This window comes from Mustela putorius, unplaced genomic scaffold (assembly GCF_011764305.1).
Source record: "Mustela putorius furo isolate JIRA1106 unplaced genomic scaffold, ASM1176430v1.1 tig00000145_pilon_pilon_pilon, whole genome shotgun sequence".
In the NCBI taxonomy this organism is placed as follows: Eukaryota; Metazoa; Chordata; class Mammalia; order Carnivora; family Mustelidae; genus Mustela; species Mustela putorius.
In genome coordinates this window covers 5,378,207-5,405,939 of record NW_025421294.1, presented here as the reverse complement: position 1 = coordinate 5,405,939, position 27,733 = coordinate 5,378,207, and the positions used below count along the sequence as shown (strand labels likewise).

The 27,733-nt window shown below is 35.7% G+C and overlaps 1 protein-coding gene across 4 annotated transcripts in view; it reads right to left on the bottom strand.

Annotated features, from left to right (window-relative positions):
* The window catches only part of ADAMTS6 (ADAM metallopeptidase with thrombospondin type 1 motif 6), a 304,096-nt gene that overhangs the window by 26,845 nt on the left and 249,518 nt on the right, over positions 1–27,733 (bottom strand). For 3 of the 4 annotated variants that reach the window (XM_004764549.3, XM_004764548.3, XM_004764551.3), the window contains 3 exons: positions 26,844–27,007; positions 26,279–26,417; positions 8,720–8,849 (listed from right to left, as the gene is read on the bottom strand). In XM_004764549.3, the coding sequence (XP_004764606.1) occupies positions 8,720–8,849; positions 26,279–26,417; positions 26,844–27,007 (433 nt within the window). Of the gene's footprint in view, positions 1–8,719; positions 8,850–25,519; positions 25,609–26,278; positions 26,418–26,843; positions 27,008–27,733 lie in introns of all 4 variants that reach the window. The other variant, XR_006605319.1, reaches the window with a different exon arrangement.

Genomic DNA, 27,733 nt, shown 5'->3' with positions numbered 1-27,733 from the left:
ACATTATTTGGTCAAAAGGTATGAATCAAGATACAAATCAGACCAATGAGAATTTGGCTTTAAAATTTTTCTATCTATGCTAGAGTAAAGGGGTCTTTTCCTTTTTGTCACAAAAGAGCATTAAGATGTAAGAGCTGCTGGCGGCCACGTGGCCTGCCAGTGGAATAAGCTGAGGTGAAAGAATGCAGAGGAACTAGACAGCCCTGATGGTACTTGAGTCCTGGAGCCCTTCCTTAAATGAGAGCCACCATCGCCCTTCCCCCAGCTTTGTTAAGTAAACCAACAAACCCTCTTCTGTGCAAAAAGTAGCTGAAGTCGAAGTTTTGTTATTTCCAACCAGAATCCTGATAGTTATAATATTGTATTTAATTTCATAAATATATGCTGAATGCCAACTATATTCAAGGTTTTGTACTTTGTTTTATAGAAGAGGAAGTCAGAGTAGTGTGAGGAAAATGGTTCTCCAAAATCATGAAAAGAGCAGTATTGAAACTAGGATTAGATCCCCCAGCAATTACTGCCTCCACTGAATTTCATTCTTAACTCTGCTAACTAGTAGGATCTAGGTCACAAGCATGAGGTCACAAGTCATTTTCTTCAATCTGTGATTATAGATTATGCAACTATCCTCAGTGGATATGTTCAACTCTTAGGTAAGAGACTCTCTAGACAGAAGAGTATGAAAGCTTAAGAACGAATTTCTCACGATTTCTGTGAGCTTAGTTAATTGTGCCAAGTTTTGTATGTAGGAGGTAACACCTCATTGATGTCAGAGTACTAGGTGCTATATTTGAGCCGTAGTTAGCCAAATATGCAACAATGGCCTTTATTCACTATTATTTGTATTATCTTTAGTTATAGCTTTTAAAAATATTGTAAATAACCAGTTTCTCAAAGTTAGAATATATCTTTCCAAAAACTGAAAATTTTCAACCTAAAATTCACTTAAAGAATGATGATTTAATCCTGAGAATCTGATGTTAATGTTGTTTTTCTAAGTCATTTTCCAGAGGATTTTTAAAGGATTTTCATATTCTTTTCATTTTGTTTTCCACAGATGAACATGATCCCAAGTTGTTAGTACCATTTTTGGTAAAGAGGAAAATGTGTGCTGAGAATAATAACTTGCATGCCAGCCATAGTGAAACTCTGATTCAATTCGCAACAGTGATTTCATCACCAAGATTAGGGGATAAAACAGAAATGTGTACAACTCAGCCACAAAAAGTCCAGTCATACCACCTCCAGCCATGATCTCATTAGGTCTCATAATGTAAGAGGGATGGAGGCCTTCAAATTAAACACAGGTGCCCAGAGTAACAGCAGTGATTCAGGAGGTGTTGCTGTTCTTTGCTGGACGAGGTCAGGTCCACCTCCGCCTTTTTATTCTTTGCCCTCTCTTTTATTGCCAAACGTCTCTTAGTCTAGATGTATCAGTCCAGCATTTAATTTGGAGTGTATGAAAGTAAAAGTATTAACCACCCTCCCAATTTCCCTTCTGACTCGAACTCTGATTTCAGTCCCTGTTGAATCTTTATTGCTCACCAAATCATCCCTTCCCATGTCTCTCTATAAATCACACCCGAGTTATTTAAATAGTTTGGCAATTTTGCCACTGCATTTTCTTTATTCCTCTATCCAGTTTAAGACATACAGCTTCCTTCACCTTCACTTTTCCCATTGTATTTGACCCTCTGATGACCTCCTTATTTTCTCCTCTAGATTTGGTGGTAAAAATATGAACACAAAAATTCTGGAAATATCAATGGTTGAATTGTTATAGTCTGAACAACACTGGGAATGCTTCTTTCTGAGCTCTTCCCAACACCAAGTGATCAAATTGTTTTCGTCCTCACAAGTGTCTTCATATCCATTAGACATTAACAACTCGTAGCATTCAGGATTGAGTGTCTGAAATAAGAGTGGTGTGGTGCAGACTGTGTCAATTTGACCCATAGTGTCTGTACATTAATAGGACAAACAAGAATATCATTGGGGGCAGGGAATAAGAGACACATTATAAAATATTTTCCCCTAACCTAGGTTAACCATAATATTTGAAGAAAGAACCGAGCATAAAAGCAGAGTATTATTTTTGCTTTTTAACTTAAAGGGAAATGGCGGAACACATGAAAATAAACTGATATTAGATGTTTGGATTAAAAGAGAGAGATCGGGATATTTTCCAGCCTCTGTCCTAGTGTCAAGCATCTAATTATCAATCCTTGTCACAAATCAACATAACAAAAATTTTTAAAAAATCTTCATAATCTCACAATAGCGTCTTTACTCAAAGGGAGATTCAATACATGTAACCTATCAATTACTTATTAAGATGGTACAACTTTGTTTGATTTTAAAATAGGTTTTAGAAAAAATTGCTAAACATTAAGTTGGTAAAAAGAAAAGAAAATCTGCTCATTCCTCATTAATTGGAAAGTAAAACTAATATTAAGTATAAGCATCTATACCCTAGAAATGTCTAGGATATACAGCTGTCTAGGGAAACAGCTGAGATTTTCTAAATTGAAAAAAAAAAAAAGAATGTAATAAATATCTCTGAAATTACAGCAATTGAGACTGTGGCAATGAAATAAGCAAGTATTAAGTACTGGAAGTATTCAGGTGCCATCAGATATTTGATTAGTGGTGTGTGGTACAATGAGAAAACATCACCAGAGATTAACATACTCTCATCATGATGGGAGTTGGCCTACATGATTTCTATGATTGTCCGCAGCTCTTAAATTTTGGAGTTTTATAGAAGACTCTGATGAAACTTTCTCTAAAGTTAAAATAACATATTATGTTTGTCCTTGGGTGAGGTACAATGACTCAATATAATTGTTAAACATTATATCATAAAAGATACCATTAAATAAAACCTAACCTAACAACTGAGTAAAAATTTCTCCCCAGCCCAAGCATCCTTTAGCACTTTTGTTTATAACTCTCTTATTGTGTTTAACATATTTTGCCAAAGCTATAGTTATTTTTATAGGTATTTACCCAATTACATTGTCTTTAGGCAAGGCAGCCATTTCTCCCAAAGCACAGTGCCTTTCACATTGCAGTTGCTTAAAAAAACGTTTCTTAGTTTGTGGTCACAATGTATAATACTCTATTGTTTTCACCCCTCTTATTTTCACAACTTTAAAAACCACAGTATCATACGGGAATAATATTCACTATTCAAGAATTCTTCACATGAGGCCATATATAGAAACATTTTTGCCATAGAAAGATAGCATGGTCAAAACTGAGCTCTTGGTCATTCTCTTTGGATTCCAGCTCAGCATCACTTCCTTTTCTCATGGTGGGGCACTAGCTTGCTATCAGCCATGATCTTTAATATCAACCCCTCCCTTTTCCTTTTTCCAATTATGTGAGCCTTTGTTAGGAATCCCACCATTTTTACTGAATGCCTCTGGAATTCTTGTTTTTTTTTCCTGTCCCTATTCACCTTACCCTCTTGACTACTACACTGTTTCTCACAAAAGAGCTGCTGCTATGAGCACATTAATTTTTTTCACAGCAAAGCTTCCTCTGCCCTTGAAGGTCTTCCAAATAAACACAATTAGTATTTCTCTACCAATGCCTCTCTCATCTATTTTTCCTAGTCCTGTCATTTTCTTTATAAAGCACAATGATAAATCTTACTACCCTCTATTTTTCCACACCCTCCTTATAAAGTCTCCAATATGACTAAGAGACATTTGAAGTATTTCATTATTTAAAAAGATAATTTCTGATTTTGAAAATATCATTTAAAATTTTAATAATGGAACTGGGAATTTGGAAATAAATATAGACCTTTCCTCAAAGTAGGCAAATACATTTCAAGAAGATTAAAGTTTACATTATAAAAAGAAGAAAAACTTTGAAGGAAACTTTGATAATACAATCTTAGAGTGGATAAAGCCTTCCTAAACATTATACCTAAGAAAGAAATAAAAATGTGATAGATTTTCTATGTTAATATTTTAAGACTTCTGTGAGTAAAAACAGATCATAACACCATAAATAATATAGAAAATACATGACAAACTAGGAAAAAATATTTGAAATGGAGGTAAAGAATTAATACCCTTAACACATTAAGAGTTCATAGGAATCAGCAACAAAATGATAAACACTTCAGTAGAAAAATGGTATAGGTTAGGCCATGGAAGGGAAAATCAAAAAGAAGTAATACGAATGGCTACTGGATACAGTCTTTCTTTCTTTCTTTCTTTCTTTTTTTAAAAATATATTTGACAGAGAGATCACAAGTAGGCAGAGAAACAGGCAGAGACAGAGGGGGAAGCAGGCTCCCCGCCAAACAGAGAGCCCGATGTGGGACTCAATCCCAGGACCCCAGGATCATGACCCAAGCTGAAGGCAGAGGCTTAACCCACTGACCCACCCAGGCGCCCCCTGGACATAGTTTTTCAATGTTCAGTCTCATCTGCAATCCAAGAAGTAACATAACACAACAATTAGGTATCAAGGTTTATTTCCCCCCATAAGATAATCAAAGATTGTTTCTAATAATAATAATATCCAGGGATGCCTGGTTGGCTCAGTCTGTTAAGTGTCTGACTCTTGATTTCAGCTCAAGTCATGATCTCAGGATTGTGAGATCAGGCCCTGCTTTGGGCTCCTACTGTGCGTGGAGCCTGCTTAAGAATCTCTTTCTTTCCCTGTCCCTCTGTCCCTTCTCCCTACCTTGCTCACTCAGCCTCTAATAATAAAATTAAGTGAAATGAAATGAAATGAAATAAAATAATAATAATAATATCCAGTATTATGCAGTTCAGGGAAATTACATTTTAATACACTGTTAGTAGGGATATACACTCATACATTATCTCTGGAGAACAATCTGACAATGTTTTACAGACTTAAATATATTTCCACTTGAACAAGGAATTCTATTCCCATTTATTTACCATAAGAGCATAGTTATAGAGAGCAAAGTTTTAATTGCAAAAATTGTTAATGCTGTGGTATCTTAAGGAATCAAAAGCTAAGACACAGCCACAATTGTTCAGCAGTAGAAAACATTAATTAAACAATGACATATCTACTAAATTCTGTAGAAGACATTTAATGTTCAAAATATGTTAAGAACTAACTACAGAGCATCAGAAATAATATAATATTATTTTGTTTTATATACATGTCTATGCAAGCATAGAAAAAAGACTGGAGATAATACTTCAAAATATTAACAGTGATATTTTAAGTATTACAGGTATTTTTCATTTTCTTATTTTTACTCATCTGCGTTTTATTTATTTTATGTTTTTAAAGATTTTATTTATTTATTTGACAGAGATCATAAGTAGACAGAGAGGCAGGCAGAGAGAGATGGAGGAGGAAACAGGCTCTCTACTGAGCAGAGAGCCCAATGCGGGGCTTGATCCCAGGACCCTGAGATCATGACCTGAGCCGAAGGCAGAGGCTTTAACCCACTGAGCCATCCAGGTGCCCCTACTTATCTGTGTTTTAAAACCTTTATGCTTTAATATGTATTACAAAACCAAATATGATTATCACATCATCACCTAAAAAAAAATCTCCTTTCCTTTCTTCCACACTAATTTAAAGTATTATTGCATTCAGTAGTCTTTCAATGATTTTCATCTCTAGAATATCTCTAGAAAGTATTATTGAATTCAGTAGTCTTTCAATGATTTTCATCTCTGGAATTCTATGATGTACAACCACAGTTCTAAAGAATTGAGATTTTCTTTTTCATAGTCTGAATTCAAAGGAATATAAAAGAAATTTAAAAGGAACTAAGAAAAAATGGACAAATAAATAGTAATATTTTAGATACCTATCTTTAGCTCTTTCTGAAAAAGTCAGCCCAAATTTTCTTTTTCATATTCTTTTTATTTCTCCTTTTCAATTTCCATCTTCTTACCTCCAAACTTAAAAAAAGTTAATAAATAACTTTTTATCTTAGAATTACAAAAGGAAAGGAGATAGAAAACTTAATTTTAATTATGTACATTAATTCAAATGTCAATTACCCTTAAAATATATATATATATATACACATATATAGTATATATAGTATACACATAGGTATACATACACATACATACAAGTATATATTTACAAAACAACTCCAATGTAATACCTAAGCCCACAACATGTGGGACAGAATGATAAACCACTGAAATCTCAAAGAATGTTTGAAGAGCATTTAAGCTGAAACAAATAAAAAAGTTGAAGCCAAAATAAAACCGGTGTGACCAGGACCACTCAGAGGTCTTAAATGGCTGATCAAATACCAAACACAATACTTAAAATCCTGAGTGTCAGGAAATTAACTTGATGAGTTGAGATGTACAATTATATGAAAGTAATGTTGAAAGTTATTGGAAATATGGAAAGGAACAAAATTTTGGCCCTGGTTTCTATGCATGAGTTTATATAGTCTTCCCATTTCTTTCGAGTTAAATTTATAAAAACTAATTGGCAGAAAGAAGAAAAATGTTTAAAAATTTTTTAAAAATCAAATTTTTAAAAATTTTTAAAAATTAAAAAAAACAAATGCCTTTGTAATACATATTATAGGTCATATTTCTATACTTCCCTGGGTCTAGATTTTAACAAATTAGTTACACTGTGGTCATATTTTGAAAAAAAAAAAAAAACCATGAAATTATAGAAGTCCTAGAATAGGGCACCTAGGTGCCTCAGTCAATTAAGCACCTGCCTTCAGCTCAGGTCAAGATCCCAGGGTTCTGGGATCCAGCCCCACCTCAAGCTTGATGATCAGCAGGGAGTCTGCTTCTCCCTCTCTCTCTCTCTGCCCTTCTGCCCTGCTTGTGCTCTCTAGCTCTCTGTCTCTCTTGCCCACGCACACATTCTCTCTCTCAAATAAATAAATAACATCTTAAAAAATAAATAAAGGTCCTAGAATAAAAACTACTTTCACTCTAGATTCTTTGTGCTCTTTGTTTGGTAGTCACCGCCCTAAACTGTTTCAAGACACTAGCAGTGAATATCTCCCTTTGAGATTCAAATATTTGGCAGACACTGACTTTGGGAAATGAAAGTTCATAAGGCATTATTGTATTGAAACAAAGATAAGGAACTTATCTTGCTTTAAACACATTAGGGACACAATCCTTTACTGTGACTTCTCTGTTGTTACTGCATATAGAGCTTTCCTCTTCAGTTCTACAGAGCTTGAGATATGTAAATTCATTTGCATACTTTTTCCCTATTAATTTCAAGTTTGGATCGTTAACCAAGGAGATTAAGTTTACCCTGATTTCTCAAACAAGGATGAAATGCCATTTGCACATGTTCTGTCTTACAGTTGTCAAACAGGCAAAAGCCCTACAGAGATCATGACCAACTCAGTACCTTTGTCTTCAGCATTTTTGTCTTTTCTCATGTAGTCACTGCCTTTTTTCTTTTTAATTTTTTAAAAGCAATCTCTATTCCCAACATGGGGCTTGAACTCATGACCCTGAGATCAAGAGCTTCATGCTCTACCAACTAAGTCACCCAGGGGTCTCTAATTATGCCTTTGCTCAGCCCAGAAACCTTTCTGTTCTTACAGATTATAAATTGGGACTCACCGACAGCAGGTCCACAGTGTTAAATTAAAAAAAATTTTTTTTAAGATTTTATTTATTCATTTGACAGAGAGAGATCACAAGTAGGCAGAAAGGCAGACAGAGAGAGAGGAGGAAGCAGGCTCCCCGGTGAGCAAAGAGCCCGATGCGGGGCTCAATCCCAGGACCCTGAGATCATGACCTGAGCTGAAGGCAGCGGCTTAACCCACTGAGCCACCCAGGAGCCCCTAAATTTAAATTTTTAAAAAAGTCATCATTAACATGAATGGGCTGTCAGCTTGTACCTCCCTTTACAGTGAGCTGTAACTACTACATTAATCAACAGAATGAGCCTGAAGTCCACCTCCATGCCTGTGCCCAACATGCAGAAGATAGGATGATTTACGATGACACAACTTAAAACTGGGTCAACAAATTAAAGCATTGATATTCCATTAAAGAATGTTTCCCAAACATTTTAAGAGTCTCCAGGCCTGTAGGATAAATATCTGGAAAAGATATGACTGCACCCCAATCTACTGTGTTTTATTGAAAATTTTTTTTAAGATTTTATTTATTTATTTGACAGAGGGAGAGAGATAACAAGCAGGCAGAGAGGCAGGCAGAGAGAGAGAGGAGGAAGCAGGCTCCCTGCTAGGCAGAGAGCCGGATGTGGGGCTCGATCCCAGGACCCTGGGATCATGACCTGAGCTGAAGGCAGAGGCTTAACCCACTGAGCCACCCAGGCACCCCTGTTTTATTGAATTTAAGATACCATAATTTAAAAAAAAAAAGATACCATTATTTTATAGACTGTTAAAAAAAATAAAAACAATGCTGTTTATTATCATAAGTAACACACTATCAATGGCAAGATGAATTTCAATCTCCAAGATGTTAAAATGTGAAAAGGTATGCCTTAGAACTGATGAAATCTGGTAATTTCCAGCACTGTGCCTGTTTTAAAGGGCTTCCTGTTTCTACTGATGTTCCTGTTTTAAAGGGGTTAATAACTGAAATCTACGGATAAATAGGAATCTTTACCCTCCGAAATACTTTATCCCCTTTTCTAACATATGAATATGTTTCCAAATATGAATAGCTAAGTATTCTTCTCTTTGTACTTAAAATAATTCTCACTTCATACTCTTACTTACTCAGGTGGGCAGGGCTCAGTGTTGCAGGCTCTTTGATTTTCAGGTGGCTTACTGTCTGGGTCACAGTAATTGTTCTGAACAATAGAGTTGTCATCCAATCTTTTACAGACCACCTCCTGTCTTTGGACACCTTGAGAAAAAGAGGACATCATTAATTGAAGAGTAGTTTACTTTCCAATAAATCAGGTATGCATAGCTTTCTTCTGGGGAATCAACCTCACTGGATCGCTGCTGTCTTATCTGTTCCAGAAACACTTGACTGCTTCTCTAAAAAGGAGAGAAGGCCTGGTCATTATACTTCAATTTTAGGCAAAATTATTGTTCTTATATTTAGAAACATAACTGTTTTCAGGTAATTTTAATCAATTAGTATTCCCATTGTGTATTCTTATTCGTGCTTACCTTAAAAAAACAAAAACAAAAACAAAAAACAAAAAACCAAACTTTATTTTCCCAAAATGTTATCAGATAAAATGTACGACTATACATTTCAATGCAAAACAATGATTGTTATCTATTTAAAAATAAGACAATAGGGACAAGTTTACTTTTTGATATTTTGTAGGACGAATCCCATCAATTTAGTCTTTGTCAGGAACACATTACATTCACACATTTCATTCTTTTTCTTCCACTTACAGATTTATTTTTCTAAAAGCCCACAAAGTCTAGAATTTAAAGATTGCAGTGGGCCTCTTTTAGACTGCATTAGTCTGTTTGTTTTAACAGAGTTGGCCCTCTGTTGATTATACCACTGTCAAACAGCTATATATATATTCCTTGAAATAATAACTCAGAAGATTATTATCTCAGTCTTAAAAATTAGTCTATGTGAACTGTTTGTCACAGCTAAAAATATTCTCATTATAAAATTTGTAAAATTCTGTGTGTTTGTAAAAGAATTGTAAAATTCTTTATGTTTATTATTTATTGGCAAAGATATCCACCACAACTTATTCACATTTCACAAAATACAAAGATGCACACAAACACACTGTTATTTGTAAACATCCCTGAGTGAGTAGACCTTAAGCAAGCTCATTTTTACTTTAGTGTCAAGGAATCTAAAGAAGCAAAGCTAGGTATACCAAGATATCAGAGAAAAGGTAAAACTAAAAACAATGATATATGTTTCAGATCATATAGAGGTAACAGGTTACTCCTGGAATTGGAAATAAAAGCATAAACTACCCTCCTAATCCCCCACTCATCTCTATAACCAGGTAAATGAAATTACCCAGAAAGAGTTATAAAAACAGCATTAGCGGTATCCAGGAAACCACAGCTTCACACCTAGGTAGCCCCACACAAACCCACAGTTTTGCTTATTTTTTTTTCCATCTGCTTTTAATAATATCGTAAAGACTTTAATCTCAAATTAGGGAAATCAATGTACAATAGGATCATTCAGTGAAGGAAATATCACCTTATATATATCAATGCCCCAACGTCCTTTAAGAGTCTTAAATATTCTGCAGGTGGGGTGCCTCTGACATCAGGCTACGCATACTTTTAACTAAGCAAGATGGGGAGATCTATGACTCTGATTAGGAAAATTAGTAAGTCCTGGAGCCTCCGTGGTGGTGGAGAGTAGCAGAAGAAGGTATATTTTACTATTTGCAGTGACTCAAGACTTTTACTAATCTCTTTGAATAAATTTTTAGGTTTTCCTAAATTTAGGGGTCTAAAACATAGCCAACAACTTACTGGCAAAATAACTTAGAATATGTGTTGTATTCATTCCATCCTAACCCCTAGAATAGGCCAAATCTCAGTTTATGTGTCAACAGTTTGGAATTTTTCAACTATTAAACTTTACATTTTTGAGGGAAGAATGATTCACATCAGGCATCACTGTGATCCATTCACACATGTTCCACAATATTCATCAGATAATATCTCCCCATTGTGTCTTTCCAGTGGGCAGATAACTAAGTCCATGTGACCCAGCTAGACAAAAATCTCTACATTAGTCATAGGATTCAACTACCAATTGCCACAGTGACTCAGAATATTCATCCACCTAGTTCAACGTGTTGGTCCTACTAGGGAGAGTAGGGGATTGTTTTTGTACGTTTGCATGATCATTTTTTGAAAGCCATTCAAATATGATTATACTTGGAGAGGGAGACTCAAACCATTCACTTACACAGAGGACTTATACAAGTTTACCCATCTTTGATAATTATATTTAATAATAAAAAATCTGATTACATTTGCAATAGGAAAGTTGTCGTTCAATTCAATACTTGGTTGTTTTTCAGGAAAGAATAAACATTTTCAACACTACAAAATGAAACTGATGTTGCTTTGCATCAGTGTCAGGAACATCAGTTCAGTTTCTACAGGTTAAGATAAAATTCTACTTCTTTTAAATTAGCCATAGAAATGTCATTTGGTCATAATACATTAATTTTTAAAAGTAGCCTTTAATGTAAAAGCAAGGCCTCTATAATTTGAATCACAGCTGAAATATTAGTTATCAGAGGTGAGATTTATATCTGATCCCAAGATAAATTCCAACCACATATGTATCTTGAAAAACTTAACTACATAACATTTATTGTTGAAAATTTGGAAAGTAAATAAAATCACAAGGAACAAAATAAAAAATTTCTATAATTTCATATCCTTGTTCTGGATCTTTATTTTTAAGGCTATTTTGCTTTTTAGTGGGATCCAATAATTAGTTTAAAATTACATAATACACAAACTGAACATGCCACTGAAATATGGTTGACAAGTCATTCATTCATTCACTCATTCAACAGAGAATAGTCACTAAAAGGAACTGTGGTTAAGAGATACTAAGTGCTAAGATTTATAAATTGACTTAATTTTGGTCATGCCTTCCAGGCCTCTTAAAAACTAGGAATTTGGGCATTTTTGGGGTTCACTTCAGTTTCATAAAGTTTCAGAACACTAATTTTTATTAAGTAAAAATTAAAGTCCTTGAATAAACAGCTGAAATTACTCTATATTTCACGAAGATGCATTTTTCCTTGCATTCATCTTGTATTAATTTTCTTCTAAAATGTTCTATTAGACATTGTTATTTCACACTCAAGAACTGACTATACCAGGAATCTATTCCAAATCTTCTGACAATGCTGATCTATCTTCCTCTAGCAGCATAAAAATCCCCTTCCAACTTTTACCCCCACACTTGGAAGATTCACAGTTTTTTGTTTTTGTTTTTTTCTTTTTAAATCAGTAGCAACAGGATAACTTTAAACCAATGCACCTAATTTAGGATGGATTTTGAAACACATACTCTGGGACTAAGGAAAACGAAGCTTTTAGCTTTAGAAAGTAGAAAATACAGATCAAGTAGAAATAATCTCAACTAAGTCAAAAAGAAAAATGATTGAGTTTAGAATCTTTTATATGATTAAGCCTCTTATACATAGCCTCTTTAAAGTAATCTGTAAAACAAAATAAATATTGTAAAGTAATCTGTAAAACATTGCTAAGAAGTTGATTCAAAGCTTGAGAATAATTACATCCAGTTACAAAAAATCACTATGTCTTCAAATCTAAAAACTTACGGTTTATAACTAAAAACAGAAAATGTGCACATGGCCAGTCAGAAATGCCTAATCAAAAACAAAATTCTAGCAATCTAGTGTCCATGTCCCCTAGAGATATGCAGATGTTCTACGGAATATAATTGGTCAAATTTAAAACTGTACTAATTGCATTTTATTCTTAAACATCTAAAATTTATCAGCATGCAAATTCTATACCTGTTTTTTAGTTAACATAATCTCTCTTCCATGGTTAAAAAAATTAATGGTTTCATACCATGAAATTTAAGTACCAAAATGTCATTACCAATACATATTTATTTAAAACTCTCCAAAATGGGTGGATATGTTTAGAGATTTCTAATTTGCTTATCAAAGAATCAAATATAATGGTTCTTGACATATAAACATAACCATTAATTTTAGTCTCTAAGTTTAAATTTATCAGATCTTATATTTAATATTTAACTTTCAGCCAATAGTTAAAAGTTACAGATGACCAGGGCGCTGGGTTGAGTGACCGGCTCTTGGTTTCAGCTGAGGTCATGATCTCGGTCTCATGAGATCGATCCCTGCAACATGTTCCATGCTCAGCTCAGCTTCCCCTCTTCTTCTTGCTCTGCCCTTCCCCCTGCTTATGCTCTCAGATGAATAAATAAATAAATCTTTAAAGAAAAAAGTTATAGATAATCTATTTTCCTACCAAAGGTTCTCTTGTCCAGTGAGAGGAAGGAGTACCCAACTTGTATCACTGCTCTAGCTCTCTATCAGGAAATGGCGTTTAGTATTTTGAAAGAACATAAAGCCCAGGAAAGTTATATAGAAGCCCAAGGAACAACAAGTCTGTCTAGATGGAATCCTTCAACCACTATGCTTACTCTTGGAGATGGTGATGGTTCAACTGAAGACCACAGGGTCTTCTGCTCAGCAGCCACATTCTTAGGGCCAATCCTGAGTAAAGGCTCCAGAGACCATAGTGCCTCTCAATTTCCTCTCCTCCTTTTCAATCCCTTCTCTATTCCTCTTATAGGCTGTTCAATGTTCTTATGTCCCACTTCTTTCTTTTTTCATAAAATTAAATAATTTTATAAATTTTATAAATATTTGGCAATATATTGTCTTTCACAGAACAGTTGATCATTTTAAAAGCAGAGAGAAGGGAACCTGATGCTCATAAATTACCACCTAAAGTTCACTTGAAATCTGTTAAACCAAGAGGTATATGGGGCAGCAGGAGAAAGACCTTCTAAGTCTTCTCATATCTACTCTCAAGACTCAGGATTCCAGTCTTAGACCATTCAATTGGTGAGTAAGCAGTCTATAACTACCTGTGAGTGAGTCCATAATGAAAAGAGAGGTATAAGAGGTATAAATGCATCCTTGGGATTGATGGGCTAACCAACATATAGGTAACTTAATCTAGCAGCATAGCGCATCATATCTACCCAAGAAACAGTTTTCTGAAGAGGAAGAGGGGAGAAAAATATCAAAATGTTTGGGCTTATACTACAAATGTTGTTGGTGGCTAAGACAACAATTTGCTTAACCACTGCATCTAAAGTAGCTAGCAACCAAGACAACACTCCATATAACCAAAATATGTAGAGCATATAGCTAGCAATGTTAATTTAAATCTTCACTATAGATAGCATCCAAAGAGCAACAAGTGCCAGGGAGAAGGGGAATATTCTCTTTGCTCTGCCTCTCACTGATGGAATCTGGCTATTGTGCTGTGCGATTATTGGCCAGACACACACATTTGCAGGGCAGAGTAAACTCCATCTGCGTTGGATCTAACAGCTGGCACCCAGTGTACCTATCTGCTCCAGGCATATACTTTCTTCTTCTGCTAGTTTTTATCTTTCAAAGGCTTCATTTCACTGTATTTCCCAGTATCTTCCCTTCTGTCCTAAGCAAAACTAGATGTTCCAAGGAAACACAGGATTATATGCACACACACACACACACACACACACACACACACTGCAACTTTAAAATACTGTATTTTTCTGCAGCGATTCTGTTTAATGATGGTAAGGTAGGGTAGGGCATATATATACTGCATTTATTTGAAATCATACTAACCCAAGAGGGATTTTTTTTTCTTTTTTAAAGATATCATTTATTTATTTGAAAGTGAGAAAGAGAGAGAGTGGCGAGGGGAGGCCAAGGGAGAGGGAGAAAGAGAATATCAAGTCTCACGCAGGGTTCCATCTCATGACTGGGAGATCAGGACCCAAGCCAAAACCAAGAGTCAGACACCTAATTAACTGAGCCACACACATGCCCTTCCCTAGAGGGATTTTCTACCACTCATTAGATATTAACAGGAATGTCTTCCATGGAAAGTGTCTCACTTAATTTAACTCACCTAATTTCTACTATGTCTAAGGCATGGTTTTTCATTATTGTAAAAGGTAAAATTAGTGAGATAGTTTTGACTTCAGTAAGATTACATTAAAATGGGGGGAATAAGACAAGTGCCAATATAATTATATTATGGAAAGTACCTCATCTAATAAAATAATACATTTTCAGGTCTAATCATTTTGGTTTTACAGTCCTCCTATCTTGTTATGCTGTTGTCTGATTTCTCTTTCCCTGATTTTCAGTGATCTTAAGCAAAGGTCTATCTTATCCCTTTTCACTATCTCTTGTTATTATACCTTTTAGTAAGTTCTGGGCAGTTTAGAGAAATGACCTAAGGTAAGTTTTCACTTTCGTGGGTAAAACAAGACAATCAAATTAAATCATTTTTAATGTTTCTTCCAGATTCAAAATTTTACGAAAATTATCTCCTCTTTTCTTTCCCATAATTCAGTTGTTCAGTTTCTTTCCCTTTTATGTCCACTTTGCCCCCATTTTCTACAGAATAAGAAGTCTGGAAAACATACATTTGTTACATTCCTTTAGTTTTGTAGTCTTGTTTCAGTGGTTGGGTTCTTACCAATAGACATATACATGATAGGGGGTAAACATGTCAAGAGGCAGAACACAGCTAGAAATAGGAATTTGTGAGAGGCAAGTTTCCAGTAAAGAATTGACTCATATTATACTAAAAAGAAATTTCCATGATCTATAGGAGCTTGTTTTTGATACTTTACTAAAAATTTTAGAGAAATGATGTTGAGAGTAGAGGAAGACCTTGAACTTCTATACACTATGCTGAGTTTATTACCAATAGAAAAGGTTTCCTTTTATTTTATTTTATTTCTTTTAAAGATTTTATTTATTTATTCGACAGAGAGAGAGAGAGATCACAAGTAGGCAGAGGCAGGCAGAGAGAGAGGGGAAGCAGGCTCCCCACTGAGCAGAGAGCTTAATGTGGGGCTCGATCCCAGGACCCCGAGATTATGACCTGAGCTGAAGGAAGAGGCTCAACCCACTGAGCCACCCAGGCGCCCCTCCTTTTATTTTTTTATTTTTTTATTTTTTTTTTAAATAGTAATTTGGGGATTTTTTTTTTTTAAGATTTTATTTATGTATTTGACAGAGATCACAGGTAGGCAGAGAGGCAGGCAGAGAGAGAGAAGGAAGCAGGCTCCCTGCTGAGCAGAGAGCCCGATGCGGGGCTCGATCCCAGGACCCTGGGATCATGACCTGAGCCGAAAGCAGAGGCTTTAACCCACAGAGCCACCCAGGCACCCCATCCTTTTATTTTTTTAAAGACTGTGTTTTCAAGTAACCACTACACCCAATATATGGCTCAAACTTACGACCCCAAGATCAAGAGTCACATGCTCTACCAGCTGAGCCAGCCAGGTGCCCAGAAGCTTTTCCTTCTTCCTTTCTCCCTCCCTCCCTTCCTTCCTTTCCTTCCCCTTCCTTCATTTTCTTTTTTTCTTTTTATTTATGCTTTATTCTTTCTTTCTTTCTAAGGCTTTATTTATTTATTTGAGAGAGAGAGCAGTGTGTGTAGGGAGAGGGGCAAAGAGAGGGGGAAGCTGAGGAGCCCAACATGGGGCTCGATCCCAGGACCCTGAGATCATGACCTGAACAGAGGCTTAACTGACTAAGCCACCTAGGCATCCCCAAGGCTGTTCTTCTAACTATAGATAGCACCAGCTACTTTCTTAGAACAAAAGAGCAAATATTTCAGATTTGAGTTATAAAAAAGCTGTATAGTTTACTAATTTACTCAAATAAAAAAACATGGGAATAGTAATATCAGAAGTTCCTATAAAATTGGGATGATGTTTGCATTTCAAAAGGTTTAAAAAAATAAAAATAAAAACAAAATAAAAAGATTTAATTTTTTTCCAGAAGGATTTTATGTATTTTGAAAGATGCATAATGTTATGACTGTTAAAAATGCTATTTAGGACAAAATGTTTGTGAAATGAAACATGACCTGTGACACATAAATCATTAATACAATAGGAATGCACTTAAATTTTGCTTTCAGCCTTACCCAAGTTTTTCAGTGAGTGAACATGTATGCAGGCCCTGATCATGTTAGGGAAGAATAAAATCTCTAAAGCAATAGAAACGAGATGAAACAGGAAGGAAAATAGCACCAGGGGAAATGTTGGGGTCAGCAGAGACTTCTTGCCTTCAGCTATACATCCTAACATCAGAGAAAATGCAAGCCAAAATATGCAGGAGTAAACAGAAAAAAAATCAGGTTACCACACCAAACTTTCATATGTAAGACTTTTTTTTTTTTTTGACAGAGAGAGATCACAAGTAGGCAGAGGGGCAGGCAGAGAGAGAGAGAGGAGGAAGCAGGCTCCCTGCTGAGCAGAGAGCCCGATGCGGGACTCGATCCCAGGACCCTGAGATCATGACCTGAGCTGAAGGCAGCAGCTTAACCCACTGAGCCACCCAGGTGCCCCATATGTAAGACTTTTTAAAAGACGTTAGAAAGCTTAAATGATATTGAAAATGCACAGGAGAATTCAAAAAACAATTTTAAGTGTACTGTATAAGAGAAGCTACATGCTTAAGTAAAAAGGTAAATAGAAATAATTATTATAGACAAACAAATGAGCAAACATTTCCTCCAGAAGTGTGAACCAACCAAGAGCATGAGTTGCCTAGGGCAGTTGCTCTTCTTCAGGCCATGTATGATAACTGAGCCAGTGCCATTGAGGGCTACAGAGACAAGGCTATCCAGAGCTGAGATGTTCACAGGTGCCCTGCTATGATGACTGGCACAACTCAACCCATATATTACAGGGCACTCTTACTTCCCAACATTGAAAATGACCTAAAAGAAGGGGATACCGGAGAGGTGAATAGGGAAAAGCCATACGCAAAGCAATGATAGAGCTTGTCTAGTCCTACAACTATTTTACATTTCAAAGACCAAAGAATAAATCTGGGAACAGCAAACACAGATGAATATAAATCTTTATTTTTCTAAACTCAAGTCACTTTTTATGAGGGGCTTGTATTATCAAAAATATCACAGTGATCTATTTTATGTCTAAGTTGGTGTATACAGGAATCAAATGTAAAATGACGCTCATAGTTTCAAACAATAGTACATTGTGTCACTTCAAACAGAAAGGATTTTTTGCAGGGAATTTTCCTTAAGAACGAACTATATAACTATATTTCTTCAAAGGGAAATAAATGGCAATGAATAAAGTGCTCCTAATTATTCAAACTAAAATTTCCATCTGTTATTTTTTCCTTAAATCTGAAAGTAACTTATGGATGATAAGTCCTAAATCAAAGAGAAGTATACTTAGTTATAAGATTTGACCTTTTTATGTCTTTCATACTTGATTTCAATCAAGTCTACTTTGAATCTTGAAAAACAATTGGATTTTGTTTTCTTCTCTCTGCCCCATTTTGGGGCTCCTCCACTCTGAATTTGTATCAAAATTACAGTGTATACTTTATAAGCTGTAATACATATTACATATTACTGTGTCTATAAAAGACTCTAAAAACACTTGTTTGTTTGAAGCACATTCTGTCAGTTCATTAATAGTGTGAATTGACCATTATTAGTGATTTAAAAAATGTTAGGTAGCTTGGGGTGCCAAGCTGGCCCAGTTGGTAGTGCCTAGGACTCTGGATCCTAGAGTAGTGAGTTTGAGCCCCAAGTTGGATGTAGTGTTTACTTAAAAATAATTTTTTAAAAAGATTTATTGACTTACTTATTTGACAGAGAGAATCACAAGTAGGCAGAGAGGCAGGCAGAGAGAGGGAAGCAGGCTCCCAGCTGAGCAGAGAGCGGGATGCGGGGTTACCCTGAGATCATGACCTGAGCCAAAGGCAGAAGGCTTAACCCACTGAGCCACCCAGGAGCCTCGAAAATAAAATCTTTTAAAAAGATGTTAGGTATTTTAAAATTAGTGAAGAAATTAAAAGGACATCTGTGAAAATGTAAGGCATTTACCTGTTTTATCTGGTACTATGAGAGATGTTTTCTTTCAGTCAGGTATTAGTATAAGCCCAAAGATTGTATTATATTTTTTCTAATAATTACCTTTAAAAGGCAATTTTAAAATTGTTTTGTTATAATGGAATAACTATACCTTTTTTCCCCCTGAAGATTTGATTTATTTGAAAGAGAGAGAGAGAATGAGCAGGGGGAGAGGGAGAAGCAGGCTCACCACTAAGCAGGGAGTCTGATGTGGAATTCAATTCCTGGGCCCTGGGATCATGACCCGAGTCAAAGACGCTTAACTAACTGAGCCACCCAGGCACCCCAAACTGCTATACTTTTAAGTGCACATTATTCTTGTGTTGTGTCATTTTCAAAAATGAAATATATAACATATATTCCATAGAAACAATGTAGAAATATCCAACTTTTTAAACAGCCCAAAACAATCTGCATGACAGATTTATTAAAATAACTTGAAAATTATGTCTTAATAAACGGAATAGTGTAGGGGTGCCCTGGGTGCCTCAGTCAGTTACACATCTACCTTAGGGTCATGTCATGATCCCAAGGTCCTGGAATTGAGCCCCACATTGGGCTCTCTACTCGGCAGGGAGCCTGCTTCCCCCCCTCCCTTTCCTCCCTGCTCCTGCTCTCTCTCTCAAATAGATAAAATCTAAAATAAAATAAAATAAAATAAAATAAAATAAAATAAAATAAATGGAATTGTTTAGATTATTACATAAACTTGTTAGGTAGTTAATTACAAAGAAAAATTACATATTTAGGGTATTTTTTCTTCTTTCTTTCTTTCTTTCTTTCTCCCTCTCCCACCCCCTCTTCCTCTCCTTCTCCTTCTTCTTCTTTGCTTTAATCACCTACCAATCTTAAACTGAACTAACAGAGAGGGGGGAAGGAAACATACTCAGGACACAAAAGAAGGAAAACTTAATGCAAATACGAAGGAAAGGTTTACACAGTATTCAAGACTTCTAGTTCCTTAATTGGAAGCACAGAAGAGGCTCTGGTTTTAAATTCTGAACATCACCAGGACCCTAATTAAGGAGTTTATAGGCATTTTTTTCCTTTTATGAAATGAATTTCAATATCTATTGGAAGAAAGGGAGATGACTAATTTTTATCTACTTTAATGATACTCATTTTTCCTTAAATCTAGAGTTCTCAAACTTTCCTGGTTCATGACACCCTTAATGTCTCAGTAATTTTTTCACAGCCCTCCTAGGCAGAAAAAAAAAAAAAATCTAAGAGTTTTGCTTATTAAGTAGTTAGGTCCAAACAACTTAGTAATAATTGTTGTGGTAAATGACCAATGTCACTGTGTTTCCATCAAAAACATAGAACATTCTGCTATATCTTTTGTGAATTTGCTGCAGTATTCTGGGGCACCGTGGTACAGTTTGAAAAACATGGGCCTACATCAGGAAAATGCAAAATAGTAGTCAGAAACTATATAAAGCATCCTAAAAATATTAAAGAATAGAAACCAGCTCCAATATGTGTAAGAATCCAGATGAATCAGGTGAAATCACAAAAAGAGTGAATTAAAAAAAAATTTTGTCCTAGCTAGACAGAAGAAACACAGAATATCTTTTAAGTTTGTATGTTATTCATGCACACATATACACACACACACAAACACACAGCCTAAGATGACATCCAGGGAAGAAAAAGAAAAAGAAATAAAATAAGCATCTAAATAAGCATGAAACATACAAGAAAAATTAATTAGGCTATGTAAACGTAAAATAAAAACTAATGATAAAATTAACTGGTCAAAAACAACTGATTGGAAACATTCCCGAATAACCCCATAGTATATATATATATGAAAAAAATCTGTATTTATATATATATAAAAAAATCAAATAAAAATCAAAATTGCCTCTAAAAATAAAACTGTCTTCTCCCTTCTCCCTCTCAATATAACTATAGTTTTAACTTATCTTTTTCTCTCTGAGCTGCCAGGCAATGTTCAACAAAGAGATGCCAAAATTTGTCAGCAGAAACCTGACAAAATTGAGTTCTTTTCTATGCTATTTTTGTACATCTATACAAAGATTTAAAAAAAAAACCCTTAGAAAAAAAATTTAGAGAAAATAATCAGCCGGTATCAAAAGAGGCGATTGCAGGCCAGAGACTATATTTAGAGCATAAATTAAAAAAAAATTAAAATATTCATGTATTTCTGACTTTTCTTTGCATCACAAATAAAGCATTTTTAAGACTTTCTTTTTAACAGAACAGGTACAAACTTGAACGCCACAGTGCAGTGACTCTCAGCTAATTAGCTTTGCAAAGCTTTGCTTTAAAGCCTATGGGTTGCATCAGATAAGAGGAAGGGTGAGGGAGGAAAGAGAACGGTTTAAATGGTTGGAAATGAGAGCAAAGCCAGCCAGTAGAGAAGGAAATTATCATGAATACTGCTGCATTTTGCAAAACCTCATTTCCTAATGAAACAAAATTTCCTAAAACAATAGATGACTTCCTCTAGAACCATGTCACAAAGAGAAAAAAAAGTTATCATTTTTCCCAAATGGTGAGTTAAAACAGGAGCCATTTGCCTCTGACTTGTGTGTTTCAATTAAACTTGGTTGAGTTTATAACCACTTATTCATTGTAACTCCCTTAAGTACCATAGAAATTTGAAATTAGAGGGAGAACTTTGGACTTAGCACAATTTCACTAGGTTTTAGTGAAAAGGTTAAGAAACAATACTTAATAGTTTCAGTCAGTTTCAAAAGCATTGATTAGATGCTTATAAGTGATCCATCAGGTAGAGAGAGCATGTAAATAAACTGAAAAAGAGCTTTCTAAAGGCATGTCCAAGGCTGATGGCCACACTAAACAAAATGATAAAATTAATTGGCATCCTACTACATTTTTCATTCCCTATGCTGATGTCTTATTCTAGTTTCCACCCCAAATACTTATAAATAAATCTCATTAATATTTGCATTATTTAACTAGTAGCTAATTAGCAACAGAAATGTGAGTTAATACTACCAATGGCATTTGTATCTGAATGCAGATTATCTGAATACTAAAAAACTTTCCATCAGCCTCAATGGCAGGATTTCCCAACCTTGGCTGCATGATGGAATCACTTAGGGAGTTTTTAAAAACCTGATGCCCAGGCCACATTCCTGACAAATTAAATCAGAACTTCCGGGGTGCAGGCCCAATCATCAGGATTTTTTCCAAGTTCTCCAGGTGATTCCAATGTACAACCAAAATTAAGAATCACTGGCTTTAGGCAAAGCATTTGAAAAAATAAAATTTCAAACTAGTGAAGGAGATTTTTTTTTTAATAGGGATTTATCATGTTGCTCTATAGAGGCTATCAACTGGTGGAAATGCTCTGTTCAAGGTAAAGGACCCTATTTATTAAGAGAGACTGCTACATTTAAAAAAATCACTAAACACTTAATTTCTAAGTCTTGATTTTAGGAAATTACCTCACTTGGGCTTTGTGTACAAAATAGGGATAATAATAGCAATGCCTAGGCTCATGGTGCTGTTGATGATGATCAAATGTAACAGAGTACCAGAAAATGCTCTATAAACTATAACATTTTATTTAGTATTATGTAGCTGAGCTATAGAGCCATTTATCATTAAAAAGACTAGCTGTAATGTAGATTATAACTGTAATATGGATTATTACCTAAATGATCTGCCACTTTGTTTTAATAGGCATTTAGTTTATGAAATCTAAGGGTCTTGCCCAGTGTTTCTCAAAGTATGGTTCCTGAACCACTAGCACCAGCATCACCTGGACACCTCAGAAGTGCAAATTCTTGGGGTCTATCCCAGACCTACTGAATCTGAAATTGGAGGCAGAACCTAGCAATCTTATTTGAATAAGACATCCAGGCAATTCTGATGTTAAAATCTGAGGACCACATATCCAGCCAAAGTGAGTAAAAAGTGAGCATGTATTACTAATATCAAAGGAAAATACTCAGTATTTGTTATTTGAAACTTTAAAAGTTGCAGTGCAAAGACACAGTGGCCTAAATTACCACTTTAAAAAAATTTCTAAAGCTTTGTTTTCAAAAATAATATAATTCTCTTTACCTAGCCAAGCTTTATCAATTACCACATTAATCATGAATCCAGTGGTAGTATATAAATTTGAGAATCAGATAAATCACAGAGCATATAACACTCTGGATAAGGAATAAAGAAACAGAACTCTAGTAGGAATTAACAGTGGTTCAGAAAATAGTCAAGTTTTAATTCATTGGGCCTGCATGTCTCTCAGAGGAAGAATCACAACTGTATCTTAAAAATCACATTTATCCTAAAGACAACACCCCACAGCATCTCAAGGTTCTTATTCAGGCTACGGAAGTGTTTCATCACTTACTCAGAGAAAAGACCATTACTTAGACTGAATCACCAGCAATATTTCCTGCAGCATAAGATTTGTCATTGGGTCTGCTAAGCAACAGAAAAACAATCTCAAAACTTCTTATCTTAAGAGATATCATAAGAGAAAGCTATCAGCATTGCTCCCAAACTCAGAGTTTGGTATTTGTCACTAATAAAACATATGCAGGAGAGTAATAGGTGAGATCACTGAAGAGTCTTGTGAGATTGCAACAGAGAGTTCTTTGAGATCTTTCTTGCTTTCTCTTTTTCCATTTTAAAAAACTCTGGTGTCCTCAAGACACCTAGCACCGCCCTGGAAAGATGAGAGTGAAGTACTGACTTTATCCCAATTAAAAACTGCTGTACCTCCTAAGAAAATCAACAATTCTAAACTCTTACTTCCTACACTGGGAAAAACTAGCACAGGTAAATAATTGCCAAAATAATTAATTCCTTTTGCTCACCCACTCATCTATAAATATTTATTGAGTACCTAATGTGCTCTAGGTATTGTTCTAGGTGCAGAGTGAGTCTAGAGAGATGCACAGATGTCAGTGAGGAGGACAGAGATTCCATGTCTCCAGGTTTCAGTTTCTCTGTCAACCAAAACCATTAGTACTCAAACTTGGGCAAGCATCACAATCACCTGGAGAGCTATTTAAAACAGACTTTTGAAGCCCACCCAGATTTTCTATTCTGTAGATCTGAGATCGGGTCCCCAAAGTAGCATTTCTAATAAATTCTCAGGTGATGCTGATGCTACCAGTGCAGTGGCCACACTTTGAGAACCATTTACCAAGCCACCTGAATGGCAGCTCTTCACACTATCCCTGCCGACTTCCAAGCACTATACATCTCTCTTCCAAAGAAGACAATGGCCTCGAGACTGCCTCATGCCTGTTGTCATAATCATGTACAACTGAGCAAAATTCCAATTTCAAGAACCACCTCAAATATCTACAATCAGTAAGCTCCAGAACAGAGAACAACAGAGAAAATTCTCCTTCCCGGGAGTTTTCTCTATCCTTGCTTTTCTTTATATTTTATTCTCTACCACAAGAAATCATTTTTATATGATGATTTCCCAATGCGAGTGTTATGAAAAATACTCCTTTAGACTTTTCATATATCTTTAATAAAATCACAGCTTTTCTTCTAAATTCAGTTCTCATGGGCCTAACACCGCCCTATTTGTCAGACTCTCTCCTTTTTGAACAAAAGAATCATAGGGTTAGAAGGAACACTGAGAATTCACTTAATCCCTCCTTGGCCTCCGACAACACTGTATCTAAACCATCCCCAAATATAGCAATTTTTAGTACAAAGGCGTACAGGCACTAAGAATTTCTCATTCAACATTCTGTCATAGACTTCAAGATACTAATATACTTTCCCTCAGCCTTCCCTTCTCCAAGCTAATCATCCTCAACATTTAGACTTTCCTCATTAGATTTCCTAAACTTTATTTTGACTCTTCCTTAAGAACTTTATCCTACCTTATACTTCAGAGCCTGAATTATATATGTACTGTTGTCATGAAGGCTTTTTTTCTTTTTTGGTATGTGAAAGAGATAAGTTAATTTGTAGCTTGAATAAAAATGAATTTAATTGGAACAAGAAATATATATGTATAAATGCCACTAAAATATAATACAGTGGCATTCATTTGAACAATTAGTTTCAAATATCCTTTATTTTATTAAAATATATAGCAATGCCTTACAGTTTTAATAACTTTACATTATAAATCACTAGCCATTTCACACATAAAATGGATTGGAATTAGATTTCTTTTAAAAATATGCCACAAATTGGGGCACCTGGGTGGCTCAGTGGGTTAAGCCTCTGCCTTTGGCTCACGTTATGATCTTAGGGTCTGGGGATTGAGCCCTGCATTGGGCTCTCTGCTCAGCAGGGAGCCTAGTTCCCCTCTCTCTCTGCCTGCTTCTCTGCCTACTTGTGCTCTCTCTTTCTGTCAAGTAAATAAATAAAATCTTTTTAAAAATAAAATATGCCACAAATTATAACCATATTTCATGACACTTCACACAGGACAAGACAGTATTATTAATTTGCTTTTTTGATGTTTTATATCATGTTTACTACTAAAGTTGGAGTAGCTAATCCATGATTTATTTGTGAATGATTCTAAAAATACTGAATATTATAGAATAATCATTTCATGAAAATACTCGAGCCTCAAGAATCAGAGGACTTTAGAAATTCAATGAGTAAAAGACAAAATAGGGTAAAGGCCAGATCCAATCCTATGTTTCTGAGCAGTTTCGAAAGGGAAAATAGTTAATACACTGGAAATGGGGTAAAATGGGATGATGCACCTTATTTCTATTTCTCCCGTTCTAAATATCACTATTCAAAATGAATCTTTGCTTTTGGAATGGTGAGGTGCTCTAAGCAAGCCTAGGCCTGAGGGATAGGTTTGTTTCCTTGCCTATTGGGACCAAGGTGTACGGTGGAGGCGATGCATTTAGTCTCCAGAGAGAAGGAAGATGCTGCTTGCACAGCACTTCTACTCACCAGTCCATGCAGCAGCAAGGGTGTTGGCTTTGAAGGAAGCCAACTGTCCTGCTCTCCCAGCCAGAGGTAAAGAATTGCATTGGTGGCCACTAGAGGGAGGAGGATTAGGAATAGAGTAAATTGTGGGGAAAAGGCACCCATGAAAAACGCACATGGGACAACCAACACATCACCAACCACCGCCTAGCAGCTACCTCTCTGAGGGACTATAATGGGGTCAGCATACACCATTAACCCAGAGACCCAGACACCAGGAGTTATCGTAGTATCCCAGTATATAGCCCCTTAACTGTGATGGCTGGAGAAGGGAGTTTGAACAGGTTTGTGGGAAACACACAAGCACACAAACACAAACACACAGGCACACAGACATACATTCTCATCCCCCATTACAAGAAGTTGAATCTGTGCCGTCTGATTCTTGCTCATTTTCTTATTTAAAACTCATGATGTTCTTTACCAAGAATGTGTTCATGAAAAGCAAACAGCCCACCTTCAAGATAGTCTTGGGAGAAGCACCAGCAGAGACACTCATTGTGCCAAGATGTATTTTACCAACAAATCTGTACAAATTACATGAGGTTAAAAACAAATGGAATATAATATAATTAAAGCAAAGTTTCTTTTGCTAAATTACAGCTTGAAGCAAACCTGCAAGAAATGTTTCCAATTAGCTTCTTTAGCAAACACAAAGCATAGCTCAGAATATGTTTTGCTTTCCATCTGCCCTCTGGGTGGGCTGCCTAGTGTGTGTCTTACCTCCGGCACAAGTAGTTGAGCATTCTGACCAAGGCTGATGATTCCATGAAAAGCCAACTTCATTGTCTCCACTGCCGGTCCGAGTGATGGGAACATTGAATTTATACCTAATTCCCAAATTCTGTTCCTGAAGGAGAACCTGCCATTGAAAACAACTGGTGAAGATAATTAAAATACAATGAGGCTTCATTCAAATACTTATTATTTCTTTTGAAGAAGAAAATGTCATAAAGTAAGTCTTATAGGAAATTTAAGATAACCTGTAGAACACACACAATGATATTGAATTTTCTCCTCCCATTTTCATGGGTAATTTAGAATCATTTCTCTTAAATGCCTTGTTTGGCTTTAAAAATACTATTTAAGCAGGCATTGAAAAGATCAGTCATATGGAAGGAGCAATATGGCCTTAACCTTACACAGATTTGATACCCTTGGGTAAACCATTTTACCTTTATTAACCTTAATATCACCACCTGTAAAATAGAGATAATAAAGCCTGCCCCTCTGTACCTCACAAGGTAGATCACAAATGGAAAAAGTTAAGTGGCAAAGACACATTTACCATGACAATGAGATTTTCTGAGGTGGGACCTAGAGCTTCCAAAGATTCTGGTTCATCAGTTGGTCTCTTGTAGTGAAAAGCAGTCCCAGCAACATCAAACTTCCGAGGCCAGTCAATAGTCCAGGCACCATTAATATAGTAATCATCTCCTTCAGATTTCAAAGCTAAAAAAAAAAAAAAAAAAAAAAAAAAGGTCTATCTAAAAATGTAAAACTTCATTTACCACAACACAATGTCACTTATTAACTGCACTGGAGTGTACAATGAGTATCCAATTCATTTCCACTTGGAGATAGGATTCTTGGCCATTTGCTTAAGTACAAATTAACATGTAATTTTGCATGTGAATGCCAAGAAGATGTTAAGTATTTATCAATGATAGAAATAAAAAGAAATGAACGCTTTATCTGGAGGAATAAACACATGAAACTAGCAAGGGAAATTATAAGAAAAGCAATAATTGGGGATGAGAGTAAGAGTAGGGAGCAGACTTTCTTGCCTAAAACTTAAAATTATAATTACATGAATATGAGATGAAGTGGACTTGTGGTACTGGCACGCAGACAGACAGAAAAATGGAGCCAAACAGTTAAGAAATAAACCCAGGGCACCTGGGTGACATAGTTAAGCGTCTGACTCTTTCTTGATTTCAGCTCATGTCATGATCTTAGAGTCCTGACATTGAGTCCTATACCAGGCTCCGTGCTCAGCACAGAGCCTGTTTAAGATTCTCTCCCTTTGGCCCCTCTCCCTGTATACTCTCTCTTTCAAAATAAATAAAGAGGGCACGTGGGTGGCTCAGTGGTTTAAGCCTCTGCCTTCGACTCAGGGTCATGATCTCAGGGGTCCTGGGATAGAGGCCAGTATCCTGCTCTCTGCTCAGCAGGGAG